The 22887-nt window shown below is 38.0% G+C and overlaps 1 protein-coding gene across 2 annotated transcripts; it reads left to right on the forward strand.

The window, feature by feature from the left end:
* Positions 1 to 1541: 1541 nt before the first annotated feature.
* LOC140164949 (serine hydroxymethyltransferase, cytosolic-like) lies at positions 1542 to 21373 on the forward strand. Of its 2 annotated transcripts, XM_072188349.1 has the most exons (9): positions 1554 to 1693; positions 3115 to 3156; positions 7496 to 7749; positions 8244 to 8602; positions 11412 to 11624; positions 14113 to 14226; positions 14472 to 14594; positions 16214 to 16441; positions 17455 to 21373. In XM_072188349.1, the coding sequence occupies exons 3-9, from the start codon at positions 7505 to 7507 to the stop codon at positions 17622 to 17624; spliced, it is 1452 nt and encodes a 483-aa protein (XP_072044450.1). In that variant the 5' UTR covers positions 1554 to 1693; positions 3115 to 3156; positions 7496 to 7504; the 3' UTR covers positions 17625 to 21373. The 2 variants fall into 2 exon arrangements, with proteins under 2 accessions (XP_072044449.1, XP_072044450.1); XM_072188348.1 differs by lacking the exon at positions 3115 to 3156 and having other exon boundaries at positions 1542 to 1693.
* Positions 21374 to 22887: the final 1514 nt, after the last annotated feature.

A 22887-nucleotide genomic window follows, 5' to 3' on the forward strand; every position in this document is an offset into this window, starting at 1 on the left:
CCCAGGCCTACAGTAGGGTCGATCGGAAGTATATATAGGCCTATATATGTGATTATTTTAGGCATTGCTTGAAGGCAAAAGCATGCGGGCCCGCGCCCGCCGATACTGCAGCCCCGTCACATTTGGTCAAAGTCAGTAGGCCCTATTATCATCACTATTTATGGACTCGCAATGCTGGCAACACTCAATCCATGCATCATGCTTTAATCAGTGGATCAGTGTAACATTTAAAATTTTACAAATTGAGTTCGGGCCCTTTTTTTAAAGTATGAAACTGAGCAATGATACTAAGTGTAAAAAGGATCATGCACCAAATGGCTTCAATTGGACCTTTTGCCACAGTAGTAGTATTGTCGTAATTCCCTCCTTTCTACAGGAGCACCATCCGGGAAACGGATGTATAAAGTCTCTATAAAGTGTAGTAGTAAAGTCACAATTTAGTCTCATAGTCATAAATATGCAGTTTTTAGTCATAATAAGCAGTTTTAGTGTCACAGTTACATGTAGCTACAGAAGGGTGAAAAAGCTGAATACACATAGGGAAGTCATGCACACATCCACATCCCCCTCAGACACACCCCTGCGTTTGGATAAACAACTGCCCGTTTTCGCTTCTGTTTGCAGACACCTGTATACACTTCATCTTTTAAGCAAGAACTTTAGGCTATAGTTATAGGCCTATATATACCATAGTGAATAATGGTCCACGAATGGCTTCATTCTTGGGCCTTCATTTTCACACATTTTTCACTAAAATTTTGACAATAATAGTAGGCATATTAAAATCGCAAAATTTGATAAATTCTCAGGGTGGAACACCCTCCCCCCTCTGACACCCCCTGTGTATGCATAAAAGAAGTGCCCTTTTTGCTTGCTTTGCACACCCTGACCCTGCACTTTATGTTTAAAGCTATATACAATAGGCTTATAGTGAAAAAATTGTCCACGAATGGCTTCAATTGTACCGTCATTTCACAATTTTTTTTTGCTTTTTCAAACTAAAATTTTACACAATAATGTAGTGCGAAAATGGTCCATCAAATGGCTTCAGTTTGGTCTTCTGTTTGCAAAAGTTTCTCCGACTTCTCAGAGTAAGGGACCGTTCACAAACACTTGTAAGGGAGCCTAATGCAAACAAAATTCATCGCGAAATTTTTTCGCCCCCCCCTTTACAGACCTCAAAAATTTCAGCCCCCCCTTTTTGACATGAAAATTATGGGTCAACCCCATGCCATAGAAAAGCATATAAACTTATAAATTTTTCCAGGAAAATTTGTGGTCATTTTTTTCAGGGCCGCCCTTAGGAGGGTCAAACTTTTTCAGGGTCCCCCCTTTTTTTGCACCAGGCCCCCTAACAAGTGTTTGTGAATGGTCCCTAACTGAATTTTGAGTGAGTCAATGTAACTCTATTTTGGGCTCGCATATAAACACACCATTGTTCGCCTCTATGCTCTCTTGCATTGCCGATAGTAACCGCACCTCCGCAGTCACAGTCCCAACTTTATGCAGCTCTGAATGCGCACACTATAATTTTGTGGTTTGTTTTCCGGACTCAATCTGTCTGTCTCATAACATCTGATCGTGAATCGTGTAGGACGTCGGACAATTTCTTTCTCACAATCTTCTGCGTTCTTGGAAACAGATGAGTGACATCATCCCAGAAAAGCGTCAACGTGTAGAAGACAGTAGTAAGGTGTGTAGGTTTTCTTACTCTTCTGATATTTACAATAAAGAAGGAGCTATTGTTCTTGATCAATATGCGTGTATTCCGCGGGAAATAGTTGTGTAACATGGGATGAATGCAAAATTCTGCACCATTGCACATGTGGTTTATGTATTGTATTTTAATACAAACTTACTTTTCATTAGATGGGAAAGCATATAATAACATGCAATGACGGTTCCTGCCTTTTATTCAAAATCTTGGATTTTGACAAATCTACACTACAGCACCTAAGTCTTGAATTTTGCAGAGTATCTTCATCATGTTCAATATTCATCATCTCATGACATGATTGATCTTTGTTTACACATTACTTAATCAAGACTCAAGTGATTACAATCATGTAAAAACCAGAATTTAAATTTTTTGAGGGCCTTCTCTTCAGTGAATGTTATAATATGGCTTTGTCCATAAAGACATGTATGAGACAAATTTAATTTTCATAAGTTAATAACCAGAGATGTAGACTTGAGTCGTGTCTGACTCAAGTCACTATTTGGGACTTGTGACTTGACTTGCAACTTTTGCAAAATGACTTGACTTACTTGTGACTTAGACAAAATGACTTGGACTTGGACTTGGATTTGTCAGATTTTTTTTTTTTATAGATTTTTCAATTGTTTTAGACTTTGGAATGATTTATGAAATCTTCATACATATAAATAAGTTTATTAGAGAACAAGCATCACTTCCAAGTCTTTTTGTGGTACTCTAGGGGTTTATCCTCAGAATCTCACATTTGAAAAAAAAAAAAAAAAAAAAAAAGGGCCTCATCGTTTCCTCGAAAAAAAAGAAGACCGAAAACTACTGACAAAATTTTAAAAAAAAAAAAAAAAAAAAAAGAAAAAAAAAAAACACCTCCTCCCTCATCAATTCATGAAAATCCTCTGGACGAGAACCAAAACATTAATTTTATACGGCCTAATAGGCCTACAATAACATTAATGAATTATCCGCTGGCCGGGCCTCGTGTCGATTGTCCGGCATAACCTGAACTGGAAATAAATAAATAAATACATAAATAAATAGTACCCTCAATCAGCGACACGGGCTCGGCGTGGGAAGTAAAAGTATGTTGGGTTGAAAACTCGGAGTCCTGTCCCAGCAAACACAAAACTGGTGAATAGACTTGTAGTGACTTGTGACAAGTTGTGACTTACTTGCGACTTGACTTGTGATTTGATGACTTGTGACTTGACTTGACTTGCAACTTCTTCAAAATGACTTGACTTAATTGGGACTTGGACAAAAGGACTTGTGACTCGGACTTGACTTGCAAAAAATGACTTGTTGACATCTCTGTTAATAACATGTGGTGTTTATATTGTGTATCATAATCATGTGTAACTCAATGTTGTGTCACTGGTTTGATTATTTTTGTTTAATTTTAGGAATTTAAACAACCATACTTCTAAGGATATTGGATATAATTGGTAATTACCAACACATTTCCTCAGAGACTCTTTCCATTCACTTCATCTCATAATTCTCATTGACATCTTTGCCATGCAAATTGGCATTTTCCAAATTTTAAAACAAGTGACGGGCATCATCTTTGTTGATTTCTACTTCATCCATGAGTGCAACCCAGAGAAGATAATTTCTTACCCTTCCCAGAATCCTTTGCAATATGATATGTCGCCTTGTTTCATCAAATGATACTCCCGCGGCCATTACTTTGTGTGTCATCGGCCCTCAGACACACACACAGGCATTGAGTTCTGCAGTAGCATGTTTTGTTGACATTTTTTTAATGTTTTTCTTCATGACTATTCTAATACCATCAACTGACAACTCAAATACAAAGGATATCAGTTGGCAATTTGAATGTTATGCAATCAAGTTTTTAACACTACAGTCTTACAATGAGCAAAAAGTCACTGATTCATGCCATTCAAGTACCAATATTGATTACCTCAAGTGGCCTACTGCACAGTAACATGCTGTACTGGTTTTCAGTACCCTGTTTTCCATGGGTGACTGCAGCCTGCAGGAACCCATGGATTCGATCCATGTAACTTACTACAGGTTCCCTTTGTTTTCATTTTGAGAACAGACTGGCTAAACATGGCTCGATAGTCATGAAATAAGGCCAAATAAAAAAATAAACATGTTTCATGTCCCTCCCGCTTCCTTTTTTGAGGTTTCTTCAATTATTTTTTTATTTTTGAAATTCAGTTATAACTTTTCAAAAAATATGTCTAGGAAGTAGAGATGCTTTCTATAGCCTTGCTAATATACAATAAACACTTTTGGAAGGTTTTGTGATCATTAGAGGAGGGCTACCTCTCAGAACAACAAATAAAAAGAGGCCTCCTCCTTTTTCCAGGCATTATTGTATATATGCTAAAACAGCTCTAATTATGGGTATTTACACCAATTTTGCAATAAAAAATAGAAAATAAAAAGCCCCCTCTTCCTCCTTTTTTTCAAAAACCCGGACGTGAAACATGTTTTTTTATTTTACTTGGCCTAACATATTTTGCAAGATTTGGATGGGCTCTGTCCATTGAGGTACATTTCGTCAGTATAGACCCATGTTGCACTGCATGTAGCAAATCAGTTCAATGGAAGAAATGCATTGTGGGATTGAGAAGTGTGAGATATCCTCTCTGAGTGCAACCAACTACTGTTAAAATTAAACCACATAATTTTGCTAGGAATTTAATATTGCTAATTTCGCTAGAAGCCTTAATTCGCTAAATTAAATACCCGCAAATTTAACAGTTTTGCATTTAAGTTGTAGGGCCTACACATGAATTGATGGATTAGCGAAATTAAATACCCACAAAAATGGTGGTCAATGGCAATTAGCAAAATTAAGTACTAGTGAAATTAAGCTTTACAGTATCACTTAGTTCAACTACATTAATTTTGTTTCATACCCAATATGACTAATTACAAATGTTGGGTGCTATGACTGGTCAGGGGTGGTGGACGGTGGTGGCTGTAAAGAATACAGGTATTTTAGTGGTGGCAGGGAAATAAGGGCTTAATTTTTTCCATACTTTAATTTTCAAGGGATGTTTACATAACATTCCATGACTTCACATGTTTTTCAATGGGGAAAGGGCTTCTTTCTTCCATAACACCCTTTAGTGTGTATTTTTTCCATACCCAAAAAGTACTGAAACAAGAACTCTGATGCAAAGCATCAGTACACTACAGGGCGCCAATAATTTTATATTCTTTATACTATGTATACTATCATTGTGAGCTATTGTGATACCATAACTTTAGGGGTCCATCACCCACCTTTGCACAGTATATTATCATCTATAATGACACTATTAAACAAGGTTCCAAAAAAATCTTTAATTTTTATGATTTTTACAATCCTCCGGATGATTGGACCTTTAAATGATTTTAATAAAATATAGGAAAGTGTTGGTTTTTTTTGGGGGGGGGCTTTGATCTTGGTAAACTGTAGGCCAAAATGATTCAGCATTTTTAATACCGTACCTGAATATAACATTGGCATCAAGCTTTATATTACACCCATGTGTAATGTGTAAAATCTTTTAAAAGGTTAATATTGGGTTCAAACCTCATTCCAAATTTTATAGCTAAGGTTACAATGATACTTGAACTTGACCATAAATTTACCTTGTCTGGGCAATCTGTTGTTTTGTAACTAATGTTAATCAAAAAAAAATCTTGCTGAGTCGTTCCTTGCCAACTCAACAAGCTTAGTAGTTAACCCATAGAATTAGATTTCTTTCATATTTGATATACAGGGAGAAAAATTAGCAAATTTTTCAATTAAAATAACACATGAGTGACACCATAGGCTCTCTTTCTTTAGTCTATGGTGACACCAAGTAAGAGGTCCACCAATGGGGGGGGGGGCACACTAAATGCACTTCCCAGCTACACCATGTTCATGTTATACCGGTACATAAATTACACAAACACCATCAAACCATAACACATCAGACCAAGGGTGAAAATAAGAAATGATGAACCAGGGGCTCCTTTTTACACAAAATGGCCCCTGGTTCACTTCATTCAACATGGAACCAGGGGCCACTTCTAATCAACAAGGGGCCCAATATTTGTTCTGGATAAGTTCATCATGGCTATGGAATTGAATTTTTGGGTATAGTGACCAGAGGCCAGTTTCTGAACAAAAGTGTCCCCTGGTCAGCTTAAATTTAGATGGGACCAGGGGCCATTTCAGGGTTTCTAGGGCCAAACAGTTCCCGTCTCCCACTTATTTTCACCCTTGCATCAGACACTGCCATCCAGTGATGGCAATCATGTGCATGAGAGGCCTACCGATAATACATGTATCATCAATGGACCTACTGTTGCAATCAGTGAGCCTTGCATCATCATCTATTTATTTAAAATTATTTTAACTTTCTTTAGACAGGTTAGCCTCTTCAATGACAAAGCACTGATTTCCAAGAAGGCAGAGAAAGTACATGTGACCTAGAAAAGATATCTTACACTTCCCATAATGCATTTCTCTCATTTCAATTTTCTGTACTGATTTGCTACATGTTGTGCCACATGGGTCGACATAGGGGCAAAATATACCTCAGTGAACACTGAACAGAGCACATCCAGATCTTGCAAAATATGTTTATTTCTTGACTCATGTTCAGCCAGTCTATTTTCAAAATGAAAACAAAGCAAATCTGTACAGGTGAGAGTAATGGGAGTGTCATTTGTTGAAATGAGGGGATGCATCATGTTGCAAAGAACCCTGGGAAGGGTAAGATATCTTCTCTGCATGTGACCTGCTTGCACAAAATTAGCATAATAGTCTTCCCAGGGCATTATAGAAGTATTAGAAGATAAATTTCATTAAACATGACAAAATTCAATAGAAAACAAACAAAATTCTGGGAAATATTGATTTTTGAAGACCAAAGCAAGGAGCCATCAGAATGTGTTTGGTAATGGTATGATTTTAAAGGGTATAAAATAAGGATGAAATCTGGAATATTTTAGAAAGTTATGTGACGATGACCGTGATCAAAGATTGCATGTAAATTAATAATGATATTAAGACCTGATTTAAGGGGGGGCTATTATTTTCTTCGGAGGGGGTTCCCAAATTAACAAAAAGTTGGTGTCAATAAAATTGCGACCTCCCCCCCCCCTATTTCTGCAACAAAAATTGTATGACCCCCCACCAGTACCACCACTGATACACCTTACCCCCTAGCCCCTAAACAGGCTAAAATTGTAACGAAATTGGTCTTTTTGGATAAAATAAACACTATCTGTGGTCATCTTGTGACTCCTTCATTTTAGTCATCAAAAATTTTATGACCCCATCCTATTTTTCTTTCCAAAAATTTATGACACCCCCCGTATCCCTATGTATACCCCCCCTTTTTGAAGTAAATGATGATAGTCCACTTAGACATCATGTAAATGGTTATCAACTTCCCTGACCTTCTTTCATGAACATAAAGTTGGTAAATTTCTTTATGATGTAAACTGTGTGTCATTTTGTCCTTTGTATTATCATCTCATTTGTCCCTCCCATCAGTGAGCTATCAACGCATGGCTGTGGCCGCCGATCATAAACCATGTAAACAGTTCCCATATATATATCGACTGCGCGTGCTCAGTGCCAGAAGTGGGTAAGTGCAATAGCTGCCTTGTGAACATTTGGTAATTTACACACAGTATATTGTACTAATCTACACATGGCAGTTGCACATGGCAGATATAATGTTCTTACCCACTTCTGGCACTGAATAGTCGATATAGTCATATGCAATTTATTTTTATTCATTTGCATCCAAAAACTAGGTGGACATAATGGCAGGTGGTGAACCCCATGTAAACGGCAAATCAGCGACCAATGGTGGCAGTCACAAATGGTTTGGGGACGAGCCGCTGGAAAGCAACGACCCCGAGATTCACGCCCTCATCATCAAGGAGAAGATCCGTCAGAAGAGAGGTCTGGAATTGATTGCATCCGAGAATTTCACCAGCAGGGCAGTTTTAGAAACACTAGGGTCTTGTCTACAGAACAAGTACTGTGAAGGATACCCAGGACAAAGGTATGCGTGTGTTTTTGTATGTTTGCGTGTGGATGAGAGGATGCCATTCGTTTATCTTGAAGGTCAAGTCAACAGTCCTATTGCACTCCCCAAATATCCCTGTAATCCATGTAGATTCGTGAAACTAACTTGTGAAACTCCCGGTTTGACTGCCTATACTTCATATTTTAAGCAAGTGACCCCCCCGCAAAAAACTTGCAAATTATGGTATAATTTACTTCAGTCATTAATATATTGCACAATAATACTGAATCGTTCCATTGCCATTTTAGATTTGGTGACTGACTGAATTAGACTGATAAAGGGAAATTTTTTTGGGGCAGCGGGATAATTGAGACAATCCTAAATTTGCGGGAATGAAGGATTCTCACAAATGGATTCTCTCGCACTGCCACAGATTTCTAGGCCTGTTCGATTGGTAATTGTAAGTACTTATTAAAATGAGATAACTTTACAATAATTGATCATGACATTATATCTGTTTTAAATTGCAGATATTATGGTGGTACGCAGTACTATGATGAACTGGAGCGTATGTGCCAAAGACGTGCGTTGGAAGCCTACGGACTCGACCCCGAAAAGTGGGGCGTGAACGTTCAGCCATATTCAGGCTCACCAGCCAACTTTGCCGTCTACACAGCGGTTGTGGGTCCCCATGGCCGCATCATGGGATTGGACCTACCGGACGGCGGCCATCTCACTCATGGTTTCATGACGAGTAAGAAGAAGATTTCGGCCACGTCAGTGTTCTTTGAGTCCATGCCTTACAAGGTGAACCCAGAGACAGGATTGATTGATTATGATGCCTTAGCTGTTAATGCACGTCTCTTTCATCCTAACATGATCATTGCTGGTAAGAATGATACTGTTGAATGTAGAATATTCATGTAGCTGTGTTCACATTGTCGGATGTACCCCCAGCGTAACTTAGTAGGCCCAAGTTGCTAGGAGTAGTGGTAGGCGCTGCCAGGAGTAGTGGCAGTGCGAGCGATGGTCAGCGTATGTCCCATTAGGTCACGGAAGTGGTAGCCGATGTTTACGCCAACCAGAAGTGAATGCTTGGTGGAACTGGTCGTGTATTGCCCACATGGGTCTTTTTTTCAAAACAAAATCTCTAGACATGTAGTTAGATGTTTCACAGAAAATCCTTAACCCTAACCGTACCATGTACATGTACTACAAAATACTACTTGATATATGCGCTGTTCGTGCGTGCTGTGCATCCCACGTGGTGTGATGACACAATCGCCCTAAGTGATATATAGGCACGGTTTCTCTGGCCAGCGAAGCCCAAGACCCATGGCAAGGTGTCGCCTACCGTGTGCTTGGCATGCGAGGGGTCTCGGGTTGGAATCCCACCCAGAGCAAACAACTTCTTTCTTTCTTTTCTCTCTTTATTCCTTCCTTCCTTCTTTCCCTTCCCGTCGCCAAAAAGCCCTGAAGCTGTTAAGGGTTAAAGAGGTAACAGCACATCTGGATATATTCATAAAGTGTTACACAAGCTTAGCATTTTATGGCATAACATAATCCATGTTAATAAAATTGTCCAACTCACCAAGACCATCTAAAAGAACATAGTAGTGATATATGTAAGGACAAGGTTACCTGCTCAAATCCTAGTATAAACATTTAGTAATTGTTGGTATTTTATAGTTCTTGCATAAACCTTGTTGACCAGACCAACGATGGTGGACCTTTAAGACACATGGGTCCATGTTTTGACAAATCATCCAAACACTTCCAGGGGTGTGCTTTTTCCGGATTTCCGGATTTTTGGGATTTAAAAAAAAAAAATCGGATTTTCAAAAAAACAAAACAAAATTTTTTTTTTTTTTTAATTTTTTTTTTTTTTTGCTTTTGGAGTGGCCATGGACCAAGAGCTAAATGCTTAACAGAGATGTCACATTTCGAATTTTCAGTTCGGATATGAGAAAATCTCCAATTTTAAAATGAAAATTCCTTAGAACCCTGACTGGATGATTTATAGACACACTGTACTGTGCAAAAATGGTGATGCAATTTCTCATGTGTATATATGAATGATATGATACTGGAAGTATGTATTCACAGATAATAAATGTTTTTATACTATAAAGTGAAGTATTTTAACAGTTTCTCATTTTTGCATTTTACCCCATGAAATTGCATCTCCAGTGGTGCTCAAGTGTGTAAAACCCCTCTGGCTTAAGGGGGCCTTCGCCCCCTCGACCCCACAACAGGGCGTTGCCCCTGGACCCCACCAGGGGCCCTTGAGCTGGCCCCTGGACCCCCGCCGCCACGGGCGAGAGCTCCGCTCGCTCCGCCGCAATTTCATTGCCTTGGTTTTTTTTTCAGAAAGCACCAATCACACCCCTGACTTCAAATGGGTCCATGTTTCGAAAACAACCCCCTATGAGCAAAATAATTACATTTTAACCACCTGCAATTTGACATAACTTTAGAAGATATTGGAATAATTTGATGGTATGTTTGGTATTTTGTTGAGCAACATGATTAAATAATAAGAAATCAAACATGTAATCAAAGGTCGTAAAAGATAGTCTGATAACAATAGCTATCAATAATCTGTTTCCAGTCCCTTCATACACCGTGACAATCCATTATTGTAGTTTGAGAAACTTGGCATTTTGGGGATGTCAAATGGTGTGGGGACTGCTGTTGTGAAGTTGCACAATTTCAATGTTTTTGTCAATGTTATAAGCATGAAATACAGTTTTTCTGTATTTATACCTTAATGTACAAGTTACATTAAGGTATAAATAAAGGAGAACAAGCACCAAATAAGATAACTGGTTATCTACAAGGTAAAGTCATGGTCAGGGCAAGCCTGTAAAACAATTGCAGTGTATCTAAGTTGGGAAGAGCTGTATCAAGTTTGTTTTCCTATCGTAGAAAGCTGATTAAAGATAATGTTATGATAACCTAACCTCTAAAAATAACTTTGTCAACAGTTAAACTTTACTGAATTGTAGGCCCGGGCAAAAAACACAATTTTTGAAGGCAAAAAATGAGACCAATAACAATAAAAAGCGATATTTTCCCAGAAAATCGCCGCCCCCCCTTTTTTTATGTACACAATATGGCCGCCGATCACTATCGAAAGGACGGCAAAATGTAAACAGGAATTCAATTATTTCCACCTCAAGGTGTTGTTTACATAATAAATCCTTCCTCGGTTAAATAAATTTGACAAACTACTATAATATCGTATTCAATTACCTTGAAATGACATTTTTGCCCATTTTAGAGACCAATTAAGCACTGAACGTACACACTGGTGAGTGCATTTTAAGCTTACTTGATGACATGAGTTGTCAACACAGCAAGGAAGTTACGATTTTCGGAGCTTTGTAGGGCATTAAATTAAACACCTTGCTTTATTGAAATAATTACTCAATAGCGAGAATTGCAGCGAGAAAACCGAGATTGCGTTTTTTTGCTGGGGCTTACTGAATTGTTTCTCTTTTTTCTGTTTAACTCATGAATTTCAAAACTTTATAGTGCACATTATTTACGTTTTTACTGCCTCGGACACATTATGTTCGTGTAAAGGATCATGCATTACCCTTTATTTCTTAAGTATAAATTAGTGGTTGCACACCACTTACAAGCATAAAATAGTATGATTTTAATCTATTTAATTGGGTTTTTTTGTCATTCAGGTATGAGCTGTTACTCTAGGAATCTTGACTACGCCCGATTTCGTCAAATCGCAGACGAACACGGTGCCTACGTGCTTGCCGATATGGCCCACGTAAGCGGTCTCGTCGCTACCGGTGTTGTCGCTAACCCATTCGAATACTGTGATATTGTCACTAGTACCACACACAAGACCTTGAGGGGTCCTAGAGCTGGAATTATATTCTACCGCAAAGGTAAGCGACACATGTGTCCTTCAGGATCCATGCCACAAATGAAGTCGTCACAAAAAGTAACATAGCCATTATAAATACGCCTAAAATACAGCAGGCATGGTAATTCTCGCATTTCGCAATCTATGCGCCCCTTTCGGTTTAAATGCGACGGTCGTCATAGTGCGTTGAATTGTGGGTAATTGGTCGACTAGCCAGGCCCAGAAGTAGATATCACCAAGCACTTGCATGTAATTTCGCATTCAGTTGTCACAAATAAGCCGTAACACAGGAACATTTAATGTGTTTAAATGTCAATATAATTATGTTACATGTGAATGCACACTAATACTAAACAGCAGTTTACATTAATTGTATTAGATCCATTTTCAATCTATTGATCACAAGGAATCCCTGGTGGAGCTGTTTTCAGCATTATTATCACACTCGCGTAAAAATCCAATGGTGGTTAGCAAGGCGATGTCGAGGCTGGAGCCTGGAGGTCAAAAATGGGACTAGCAAGAGTAACCGTTGGCGGCGCATTGTATTGTGAAATGTGAGAATTCTCATGTTACCTGCTATGTTTACTTTGTTTAGTGGTGTATGGATTCTTCAGGTTGTCCGGTGGTAAAGCACTGAATATAGGCCACCAAAATAATGTGAGTTCATAAAACCAGGGCTGTTCTTTTCATCCGATGCAATGGTGTATCTGAAAGTACATTTTATGCTAACAGATTTTGTGTTGACAAGTTTCCACTGTACCAAGAGAAATGTCATTCTGAAGGGTAGAGGAATAAGACAGATGTCTTGGAAGCCATGGTGGCCAGCGAAAATGCTGGCTACTCAACCTATAGTAGCGCCGCCGCCGGCTACTTTTTAAAGCAAATTCAAACAAATTACATTGAAAAACCAGACACGCAAGAAAGCTCACAAGACACTGAAGCAAAGTGTACTAAGGCGACAAAAAAAACCTGTCGGGCAGGTTTTTTAAATTTTTTTCTGTAAGCTTAAATAATTAGTAAATTACCCTAAGATATCACCAAAATCTGAAGATTTTCTGCAAACATATATTCTAAAAATGTTAAGCCAAAATTTTGACCCCAAAATGGCTGATTTTACATGATTGTAAAATAAATGAAAGCCTTGAATTAGCTGTTTGAAAGCCTTCACTGAACAGGTAATTTCGCCTTCAGATAGTAGCATGTACTAAGCCTTCAAAATGATGAATTATGTAAATTAGGTACAGCTAGTGACAGCCTTCACTAGCTGTTCAATAATAACCTTCAATAGCTGTTCAAAAGGTCAATGACATTTGGAAATTTTTCATCAAAGCGCCCTCTAGAAAGGTCTGACGCATTACAAACTATACATTTTTGGAATTCTCATGACCAGACGAGTATTTTGATATATTACTTGACATAGGCCTAATTGGAGCACTCTGAAAATTTGACCCCCATGTGACCTTGATTGACCCCTCTCTAGAATGCCCGGAAGTTTCAGGAGGTGAGCCCAAGCTAAATTTATTCAGAATCAATCAAATATCCCAAAATGACTCTCAAACTTTTGTTCTATGATTTAGTCACAGAGTCTACAGGCTGGTCCTCTACTAAGCTGTTCAATGACTATAGCCTTCACTTAGCATGTACTAAGCCTGCAAAATGATGAATTTATGTAAATTAGGTACAGCTAGTGACAGCCTTCACTAGCCTTTTCAATAATAGCCTTCACTACCTGTTATATAATAGCCTTCACTAGCTGTTCGATAACGAACTACATGTATAGCTACTGCAGTTCCTGATACACTGCAGCCATTCGGTGTGTGTGAGTTGCCCATTTTTTGATGTTTTGCAAATTGCAATTATTAATGCCCCAATATACTAGCTCCTCCTTCCCATTGCACTAGACCATTCCATATTTCAAGAAACTGCCTATAACCTATATAACAAAGTATACATAATAGTCATATTTAAGCTTAACTATATACTTACATTATCCATGATGCAGCATATATTATTGCACACAAAGATAACTACATGCATTACATATGATATTGTCCACATAATATGCATCCCAAATGTAAAAAGTGGAAAACAGGCTTGTAAATAAAGCTGGAAACGTCCAAAGAATTCCATCTCGTATTCATCCACACCAGTTTAAAATGGCAGTTAGAAATATATTCCCATCATGCACCTATTTGACCCTTGGGTCAACCACTGAGGAAGTGAAGGCTAAAACTGGCTGACAGCTATAAGCCAAGTTCAAAAATCGAACAGCTATAGCTAAACTAGCTGTTCAAAAATGTGAAGGCTAAATTATAGCTGTTCAAAATGTGAAGGCTAAATTATAGCTGTTCCAAGCATGTAGCAGCTAAGCTACTGGCTGTTCAAACTTACAACTGCTGAGTAACAGCCTTGTGAAGGCTTAGTTAGCTGTTCACTTTGGTAAGGGATATTTTGTGTGCTACAATGCTAGTATTAATTATTTTCTCTAATTGAATTATCATACTTTTTAGGTGTAAGGAAAACATTAAAGAATGGCACCCAGGTGATGTATGAAATTGAGAAACCAATCAATGAGGCTGTATTCCCTGGACTACAAGGTGGACCTCATATGCACGCAATAGCAGGTAGGCAATTATTTTATGTACTGAGATTATTCCACACCGACCTTCATTCTCTAGAGTGCATAGTATCACTGGGTGTAGTCTCTGAAAAGAAGCAAGAGGGGTTTGATTTTCCGATTGTTGGAAAAAGTTATCAGTGATAATTCAGGTGGCCATGTTGGTTTCTCTTTCTGAGTCTGTGAAACAAGTCATAGAAGAAAAGCAATAAGTATTATCTTTTTTTACATTTTCTGATTTTTTTTGTACAGGTGTAGCTGTAGCCTTGAAGCAAGCCATGCAACCGGAGTTCAAGACCTATTGTCAGAACGTTATTGAAAATGCCCGCGTCATGTGCAAGAGTCTAATGAGCCGTGGTTATAAGATATCAACAGGTAAAATAAAAATTCTAAAAAATTAAAACCTGGCAAAGAAATTGCATACAAATGGAAATGTATTGATAACACCAGCTAATTTACTCAAGTCACTGTGAATTTGAAAAAAAATGCACTATACCATATTTGACCCGCTCTGACGAAACCCGCCATAAGTCACACTCAGCCATTTTGAGATACGGCGAGTCAAAGTTGGGAAAGGGGTGGAAAACCTTGCGGATTTTGTTTTTCAGTTTTTATTATTTTTTAATTCCTTAATGTGTTTACTTTAATCTACCATTGAAAACAAAATATTCTTTAATGTCTAAAAGCACCAAAATCTAGCATTTTCTGAGCCAAACCAAGGCAAACCATTTTACAACTTTAAAGCCATTTTTCTTGCATTTGCCTTTTCTTTATGTGTCACTTCCCATCTTCCTGTTGAAAGACCGTAGAATGAGGACCACAGGTCTCAGAAACGTAATTTTGGTATCAAATGAAAGCTGAAGACCTATACTAAATGATGACATCAAAAACTCAATTTTCAAAATTATTGACTTATGACAGGTTTCGTCAAAGCGGGTCACATATATTCTCTATTAAACGCTCCCCCGTAATAAACATCCTCTACCATTTTTTCAACCAAACTACCATAAATGCTGTTGAAATACCATACATGATTTCTAAAGGTGTTATCGATTGTTGTATGTGTCGTATTATTGTCGACATGACCCTAAATCCAACGTGTCAAAATAAACTGTCCCTTTTCGACACTACGATATATATAAAAATTTAAAAAAAATGTAATTTCCATGCTATTTTGTCCAAATAAGCTTACTGTACGATCATGTTTTCATCGGAAAGTCAAAAATTACCTTCTGAAATTGACCCAAACCCGGAAACCTACGAACCAGGAAGTATGTTTACACTGGAAATCGGCGATCGTAACTTAAATCGGCATGACTTAATAAGCTTATCTATCAATTTTTTCAGCATTTTTTAGATCTCATTACGAGTGTCGACACGTGGCGATTGTCGTAATTTTCCCCTGACGAAGTGTCAAATTAGAAATCATATGTCGATAACACCTCTAATACATTTCCTGTATTTTCAAAACATCTGTCACAGATTTATCCATGTGTGAACATTGTTATGGACAGTCTTTATGGGGACAGAAATTTTATATTGTTTGTGGAGCACTGCCAGTAGTAGTAGCAATAAGCAAAAGGTTACCTTTTTAGGATCTGTATTGAAAAGCGACGTAGCTTGTGTCAGTCTACTCTGAAAGTACAGACACGGACGCACACATTGTGCCGACTTTGAAAGCATGCATACCTGCAGCAGAGACGCAACACTGCGCACTCTTTACGCGCTGTATACGCGCGCGTTGTCACTTTGTACTTCAGAGTGGACAAACTGTAGATGGCGGGCAGGTCGTATCCGGCATCCCTGTTGAGTATGGGTCTTTGGGTCTTGATCTTTTGGCTCCAAAAGTTATCCTCCCTGCCTTCTAATTGTCCAAACTGATGCAAAACCCTCACCTCCCCTGTATGCTAGTGCAGCCTTGTCACAAGTGATGAACTCAACTACAGTAGAAATCCCACAGTTACTGACCACTTTCTTACCCTTTGACCTTCCAGGTGGTACAGATGTACATCTTATTCTTCTTGACCTTCGACCTATGGAGCTGGATGGTGCCAGAGGTGAGAAGGTACTTGAGGCCATCTCTATAGTATTGAACAAGAACACATGTCCAGGAGACAAGAGTGCCCTCAAGCCCAGTGGGTTGAGAATCGGCACACCAGCACTTACATCTCGTAACTTGACTGCAAGTGATTTTGAGAAAGTGGCCGACTTTATTGATAAAGGTGAGTTGTATAATTGTTTTCATATCATTTTGTAAACTTTCAGATCGTCATTGTTGTCTTTCTAGATGATTCGATAGATGTATATTTTCTAACTTAGTGTTACATAAGTATATTGTCGTTGGGCAGGGAAATAACCTCCTATGCCTTTGGCCCTTAAACATGTTTAAAGCAAAACTGCCAACAGGTTACACAGGAGGTTTTGCTTTAAACATGTTCAGGGGCCAAAGACACATAGGGTTTTTCCTGCCCAACGACGAATACTGATTGATGTTTGCAAAACATGTATGTCTTTTACAAATTACAAAAACATCAAAAAAGAATATCTTGGTGTACAGATAATTCATCCAGTAGTTTAAACATTATTTTATAAATTGTAAAACTGGAACTAATTTTTTTACAACTCACTTTGCCACGTTGCGTCAGATACCATCAGACTTCAGCAGGCATCTGATTGGTGGTAGTGTGAAAGATAGTAGGGAAGGCCTTGCAATGTATTTGTAGAAATTCCTTATTGTTTGTGGAGCACTGCAGCACTGACAGAGATATTATTTTTATTATTTTTAATGGGAATTATTATTGTACAAAAGAGATCTACTTAATGCTCCCTTTTGGAAAATGCAAGGCCCTGGGGAGTTAGGGCCTAAAACAATTGTTTGATTGGCGTAACATAAAAAAAAATTAGGGTAGGTCGGTTGGTAGGCATTTAAAAAAATTTTACGCACATTTTAAACTGTAAATTGCGTATGATAAAGATCTTGGAACTTTTTTTTTTTTTTTTTTTTAATTTTTTTTTTTTAATTAAAAAATTTTTGCTAAAAAATAAGAAAAACTAGTCTAGGGTTGGGCCTATTTTTTAAATTAAAATTTTTTTTAAACCTAGGGTCAGGCCTATTTTTAGGGTTGCTTGGGTTACGCCATTCAAACAATTTTTTATTTAGGCCTAATTAGAAAAGAATGCGGTATTTAACAGCTTTAGAAATCTCTTCTAATGATTACAATTTCTTGTTCCACAGGTTTGCAGCTGACAAAGGAAGTGGTGGCAGCGTCACCAGGACCCACCCTTAAAGAATTCAAGGAGACCCTTGCCACAAACCCAGCCATCGTTGCCAAGGTCAACACCCTCAAAGAAGAAGTAGAGAATTTTGCTCAGCAATTCCCGTTGCCTGGCTTGGAACATATGTAAAGGATATAACACAGGACTTGACCAGCTTAATTTTGTGGGTACTACCAGCCGTAATAGGTCTTTAAGAACTGTTTTGATTGGTTTTAAAGAGGGCTATATCATGAATTGAGCCAATCAGAGATATGGTACGAATAGACGGAAGATTGACGGGGGTTAAGCTTCAAATTGCTAAGAGTTCTGAAAGCCCTATTTTGATTGGTTATTCATATGATTATATCATGTAATTAACCAATCAGGCAGTAGGGCCCATGGGGTAAAAAGTTACACATACAGACACCTCTGCTATGTAGTTCATCAAAGATGAGGTACTCCATGTGTACTTAGGCTCCCAAAATCTTTTCTGAAAAGTTCAATAAGAATTTAATTTAATTTTTGTAAGTTAGTGTTCAATGAGAATTGAATCACTATATCAACTAGGGCCGTAGCTTGAAATCACACATTAGGGTACTCTTTTCCTGTACAGGTCCTACAGGCGATGTAGTTGGCTGCAATCATGTCCGAATGGTCAAGTCTGTTCAATAGAAGCATATATCTTGCATACACTCTGGTTTATTCCATGGAATTGGAAATTATAAAACATGCACCATTGATTGATTCCAGCAGTATTGAATTGACTGTATTGTGGCCAAGGATACCAGTTCGAATCCTTTCTTGGATGCCAGTTGATAAAAGCATGCAGGGCCTCTATAGGGCAGGATAATTCTGACTGTTTTGATCACTGCCTGTTTTGGATTTAAGTTTGTTCGGCTTTCGTTTAGCTTTCGTTATTGAGCATGTCTATAAAGTCCCAAGTCACGCTCGCATAACACATAAGCATGTGCCAGTCACGCATTATGCAATGCACAACTAGCTTAAGCACTGCTCCCAACTGGGTGCACGTCATTCTATATCAATACACCAGTGTTACGAGTCTTTCGCCTTAAATAAGCCAAACAAACTTTAGTGACATGTGACTGGTTAAGGTTCCAAAGTCAGCTGATGCGAAGTGTATTCATTTGATTCCATGTTGTTAAGGGATGAAATCAAAACTCGACCGGCGGTTCCGTCCGGTTACTATTGTTCTAAACAATGGGAACCGGCGGTCAAGTTTTGATTTCATCCCCAAGTAGTTATATTTTGGTATTCTTTGATATTTTTTAATATTGTTACATACAATTAACCAGTAATTGTATGAAGCCCACAGAATTAAAACCAGAGAACCAGGACTGCCTATACCACCACGTTCAATAGCGCGGTTAGTCATGGGGAAAAACTGGGGGTATTCGGGTCCTTGCCGATGGTACATGGAACGACTTTGATAATCACACTATTGCGTTGCTCGGATACAGTTTTCGTTGCGCCATGTGTCTAGTATCGCGCACAAGCACTTTTGGGTGCATTTCAAACAAAACTCAAATACCTATGCACGCATCAAGATGGGGGTCGAGTCCGGGTCTCTGGTTTTAATTCTATGATATAGCCTTTATTTAGATTAGATATTTATTTTGTCTGGTATTCGGAAATTATGCTTGAAACAATGCATGTAGAGTAAATTTTATTTTCCCCCCATATATTTACAAAAATTGTAATACTAATTGTGCACAGGTTTGAATTATTTTTGAAAGATTTAATGGCATCTTCAAAAACTGCCTTAAAAAGAATTCTGTATTGTTACTTTTTATAAAAGTATTATTCAAAGTTTATTTTTAGAATATGTAGGTAAGAATAACAAATATGAACTAAATGGTTTGAAGTATTAAAGTTAAGTAATATTTTTTGTTAACTTTCAGTTATACTTGAATAGACTGGCACGGTTTAGAGCTTGATAAAGCTTTTGATCGTATTGAACAGCCAGGCATGGGGTCAGAAATTTTGTAGCTTTTAAATTGTCGTTATAGTTACCCCTGCCTTAGAGGTGACAGTCGTGGATTTTGATCTTAGATTTAACTTGCTCATCGCCGTTGGGCAGGAAATACCTCCTATGTACTTGTGGCCCCTGAACATGCTTAAAACAAAACTGCCAGCAGGTTACTTACTTAGGTTTTGCTTTAAACATGTTCAGGGGCCAATGACACATACAAGGTTTTTCCTGCCCAACAACTAATTTCCAGAAAAGAACAGCACTCTCTTGCTCTGATTGACGCACGTGAGCTGTTAATTAGCAACATTTGTGACACTTCATGAGCGCCGAACGCAGCCTTGACGCATCAATCGGCCAATAAGATAACTGGTCTGTTATAGATTGTATGATGATTGTCGTCTTATTGTATCAGCCAATCAGACCCAACAAGAACAAAACAAGTGAGTGTTGTTCTTCTCTGGAAGATAGTGTAGTTTGTATTCGAACGTTGGTAAAAAATACCAAGCACTCCCGCTGTTACTTACACCAAAGATATTTATACATACTTGTGAGTATAATATCCAATTACGGGTTATTCTTGATGCATTGTATTATAATAGGTGATACAAATGATAACACTAATACCTTGCATTAAAAGTGCCCAATTTTTGAATTCTGCAGCTGGCAAATTGGTTTGAATATATATATATATATATATATATATATATTCAGGATGCAAAAACATATGGTTTCTTTCCCACTTGCAACAATTTATTCCGTAAAAATATTCACTTGACAGTTAATTATCCCAAGGTTCTTTGCGGAACCTGAATACACGATCTTACAGGACAATGGCATGTAGCTTTTCGAGGCGAAGAGTTAGTCGGAGTAGTGCATTGAAATGATAAATACCTCTTTAAATTACAATTGCAACCAAAGATATGAAGATATGTGTGACCTCTATTATACTATGTACATGTGGATTTGAATTGATAACATGGCCTCAATTCACTAAAACTAAAGTACCTCCTGTGTTTGGAAAAAGTACTTGAACATTATTAAACTAGTTTTTGTACATTTTAAACTAGTTTTTTGAGCAACTGAACAATTACAATGTCGTGATTGTGTTTCTACCAGTCTGGTTTTTCTGATGCTATTTTGGACCATTCCATTGTTTGGAAGAGGGGGTATAAAGATTGAATACCTTCAGGAAAGAAATGCAGCTAATAAATTGTCAATTACATTTTGCCATTGATTTTGATTGGTACTAGAATCTATAGTATTCAGCAAGGTCCTTCAGCAGTGTGCGACTGCTCTTCCTGATTTATCGCATGAAATGAACTAGGTCATATCCTATCATGTGATGGCACATGGGTTTTGCGGCGAATGACATGCAGATATTGTGATGTGATTCAATTAGCCAATCAGAACACCACTTCCGTTTTAACGCTATAAACATCAGCAGACGGCTGAAGGACCTTGTTGAAAACTGTAACCTCTCATATTTAGCAAAAACTTGCATTTACAGAAAAAGGTAACTAATTGGCAGGAATTCAGAGTGGGGAATAATTACCACAATTGCACAAATAACTTTTGTTTAGGCTAAGTGGTCGGGACATGGATGTGGGAAGCGTCTATTTGAAACTTGAAACCACCCACCTCAAGCCTCCTCAACATATCAAATTGAATAATATGCAGAGTCTAGAGGTGGGTAGGTTAAAGCTTCAAATTTAACGCTTGCATTAATAAAGACCACCTCTATTTTTTCTCTTCCCCTCATACTCAACTTCAGTTGTTAGAGCACTGGACGTTTAACCCAAAGGTCCCGTGTTCAAATCTTTATTACTAACATTGTATTGTAAATGTGGTTAAATAATTTCTTTTGGGGAAAAAAGTTATATTGGCCATAAAATGAGGAACAGTTTTGAAATGGTGTGTAGTTGCTTCATTTTTGTTATCAAATGTGTAGTATTAAGATGGATGGGATGGGATGGCAGGAGCAAATATTTTTCAGTGACAACTCTCTGGTCCGAAGGTTCCATAGTCCGAAGGCTACTTAGTCCAAAGGTTCGCTAGTCCGAACACGTAATTTACCATTTGCTAGTTCGAATATCGGGTTCTCTAGTCCGAATAATGAATAAGGTTCTCTAGTTCGAATAATGAATAAGGCTCGCTTACCCTAACCCTTAACCCTAACCCTTATTCTATATTCGGACTAAAGAACCTTCAGATTAGTGAACTTAATTTGGTTATCGGAATAGCGACCCTTCGGACTAGAGAAGTCACAATTTTTTTCCAGTTGTAGCCAAATTGTTTTTTTAAAGGAAGCCAACAATAGAATTTATATTTCCAAAGATCTTGGGACACACACACACAAAACAAGGTCTTTGAAAAAACTGCACTCGCTGGCTTCTATGGGATACAGTTACTTCAAGGAACATGTTAAAAACTGTAGATAGAAAGCATTGTAAACAAGTTTAACCAAAAAAAGCTATGATTTCTGAGGTGTATTTCTGGCTATTTTGTGCACCCCTGCAGTACCGTTTGGCGTTTCAGAAAAGGATACAAAATACACTTCCCAGTGCAATATGTACATTTTTGTACAATTTTGGGTTAAAAATGGACAGAAAAAATCAAAAGCAGAAGTTTATGAAGGTATTTGTATACCTTCCCAGGAAGCAAAACGTTTAACAGAAAGCGTTTAAATATCGGGTTATATAAAGGGTATAATAGTGTTTTCATAACATTCAGAAAACACTTTTTGAAAACTAGATGCAGAACATTCTAAAAAAATAGGCGGTTCTCGAACCACGCGATCCCCCTGGCTGGGCGGTCAGTAAACTTGTACCTCAGATGACCCCTGGTGACCCCGAAATGACCTTTCAAAAATTTGGCTCTAATGTAGACTGTACCCACCAAGTTCCATGCCCATCCGACAATTTTTAATAATTTGACCTCGGATGACCCCCGGTGACCTCGAAATGACCTTCAAAAAATTTGCCTTTAAATGTTGACTACCCACCAAGTTTCATGCCCATACGACAGTTTCTACTAATTTGACCTCTGGATGACCTCAGTGACCTTGACCCACTAACCAATACAAACCGGTTGTCTGTCTCGGATCAAGATGCACCTATCCACCAAGTTTGAGGAATGTGCAACGCCTAGTCTCTGAGAAAATAGGCAAAAAAACCAAAACCTAACCAAAATGGAACACACATACACATACACCCCCACCCCTACATACAGAAGGATTACACTATCGCAATATCCCCCTCATGGCTAAAGCCAGGGGGATAATGTTTTTAAATGTTACAAAAATATTTAGAGACAATGTTTGCCAACATATTTTACAATATCATTTTGAGAACACTTTTAAAATGTTATTTTAGTGATTTTTATTTTTTATTTCACAAAAGCATTTTAACGTTTCTGTGATTAACC

This window comes from Amphiura filiformis, chromosome 11 (assembly GCF_039555335.1).
Source record: "Amphiura filiformis chromosome 11, Afil_fr2py, whole genome shotgun sequence".
Classification (NCBI taxonomy): domain Eukaryota; kingdom Metazoa; phylum Echinodermata; class Ophiuroidea; order Amphilepidida; family Amphiuridae; genus Amphiura; species Amphiura filiformis.

Bases quoted from the DNA above. Each gene is read 5' to 3' on its own strand.
- LOC140164949 (XM_072188348.1), top strand. From the start codon at position 1,643: ATGAGTGACATCATCCCAGAAAAGCGTCAACGTGTAGAAGACAGTAGT. The intron at 11,625-14,112 runs GTAAGCGACACA...CATACTTTTTAG, and splicing joins AATTATATTCTACCGCAAAG to GTGTAAGGAAAACATTAAAG. The intron at 14,595-16,213 runs GTAAAATAAAAA...TTGACCTTCCAG, and splicing joins TGGTTATAAGATATCAACAG to GTGGTACAGATGTACATCTT.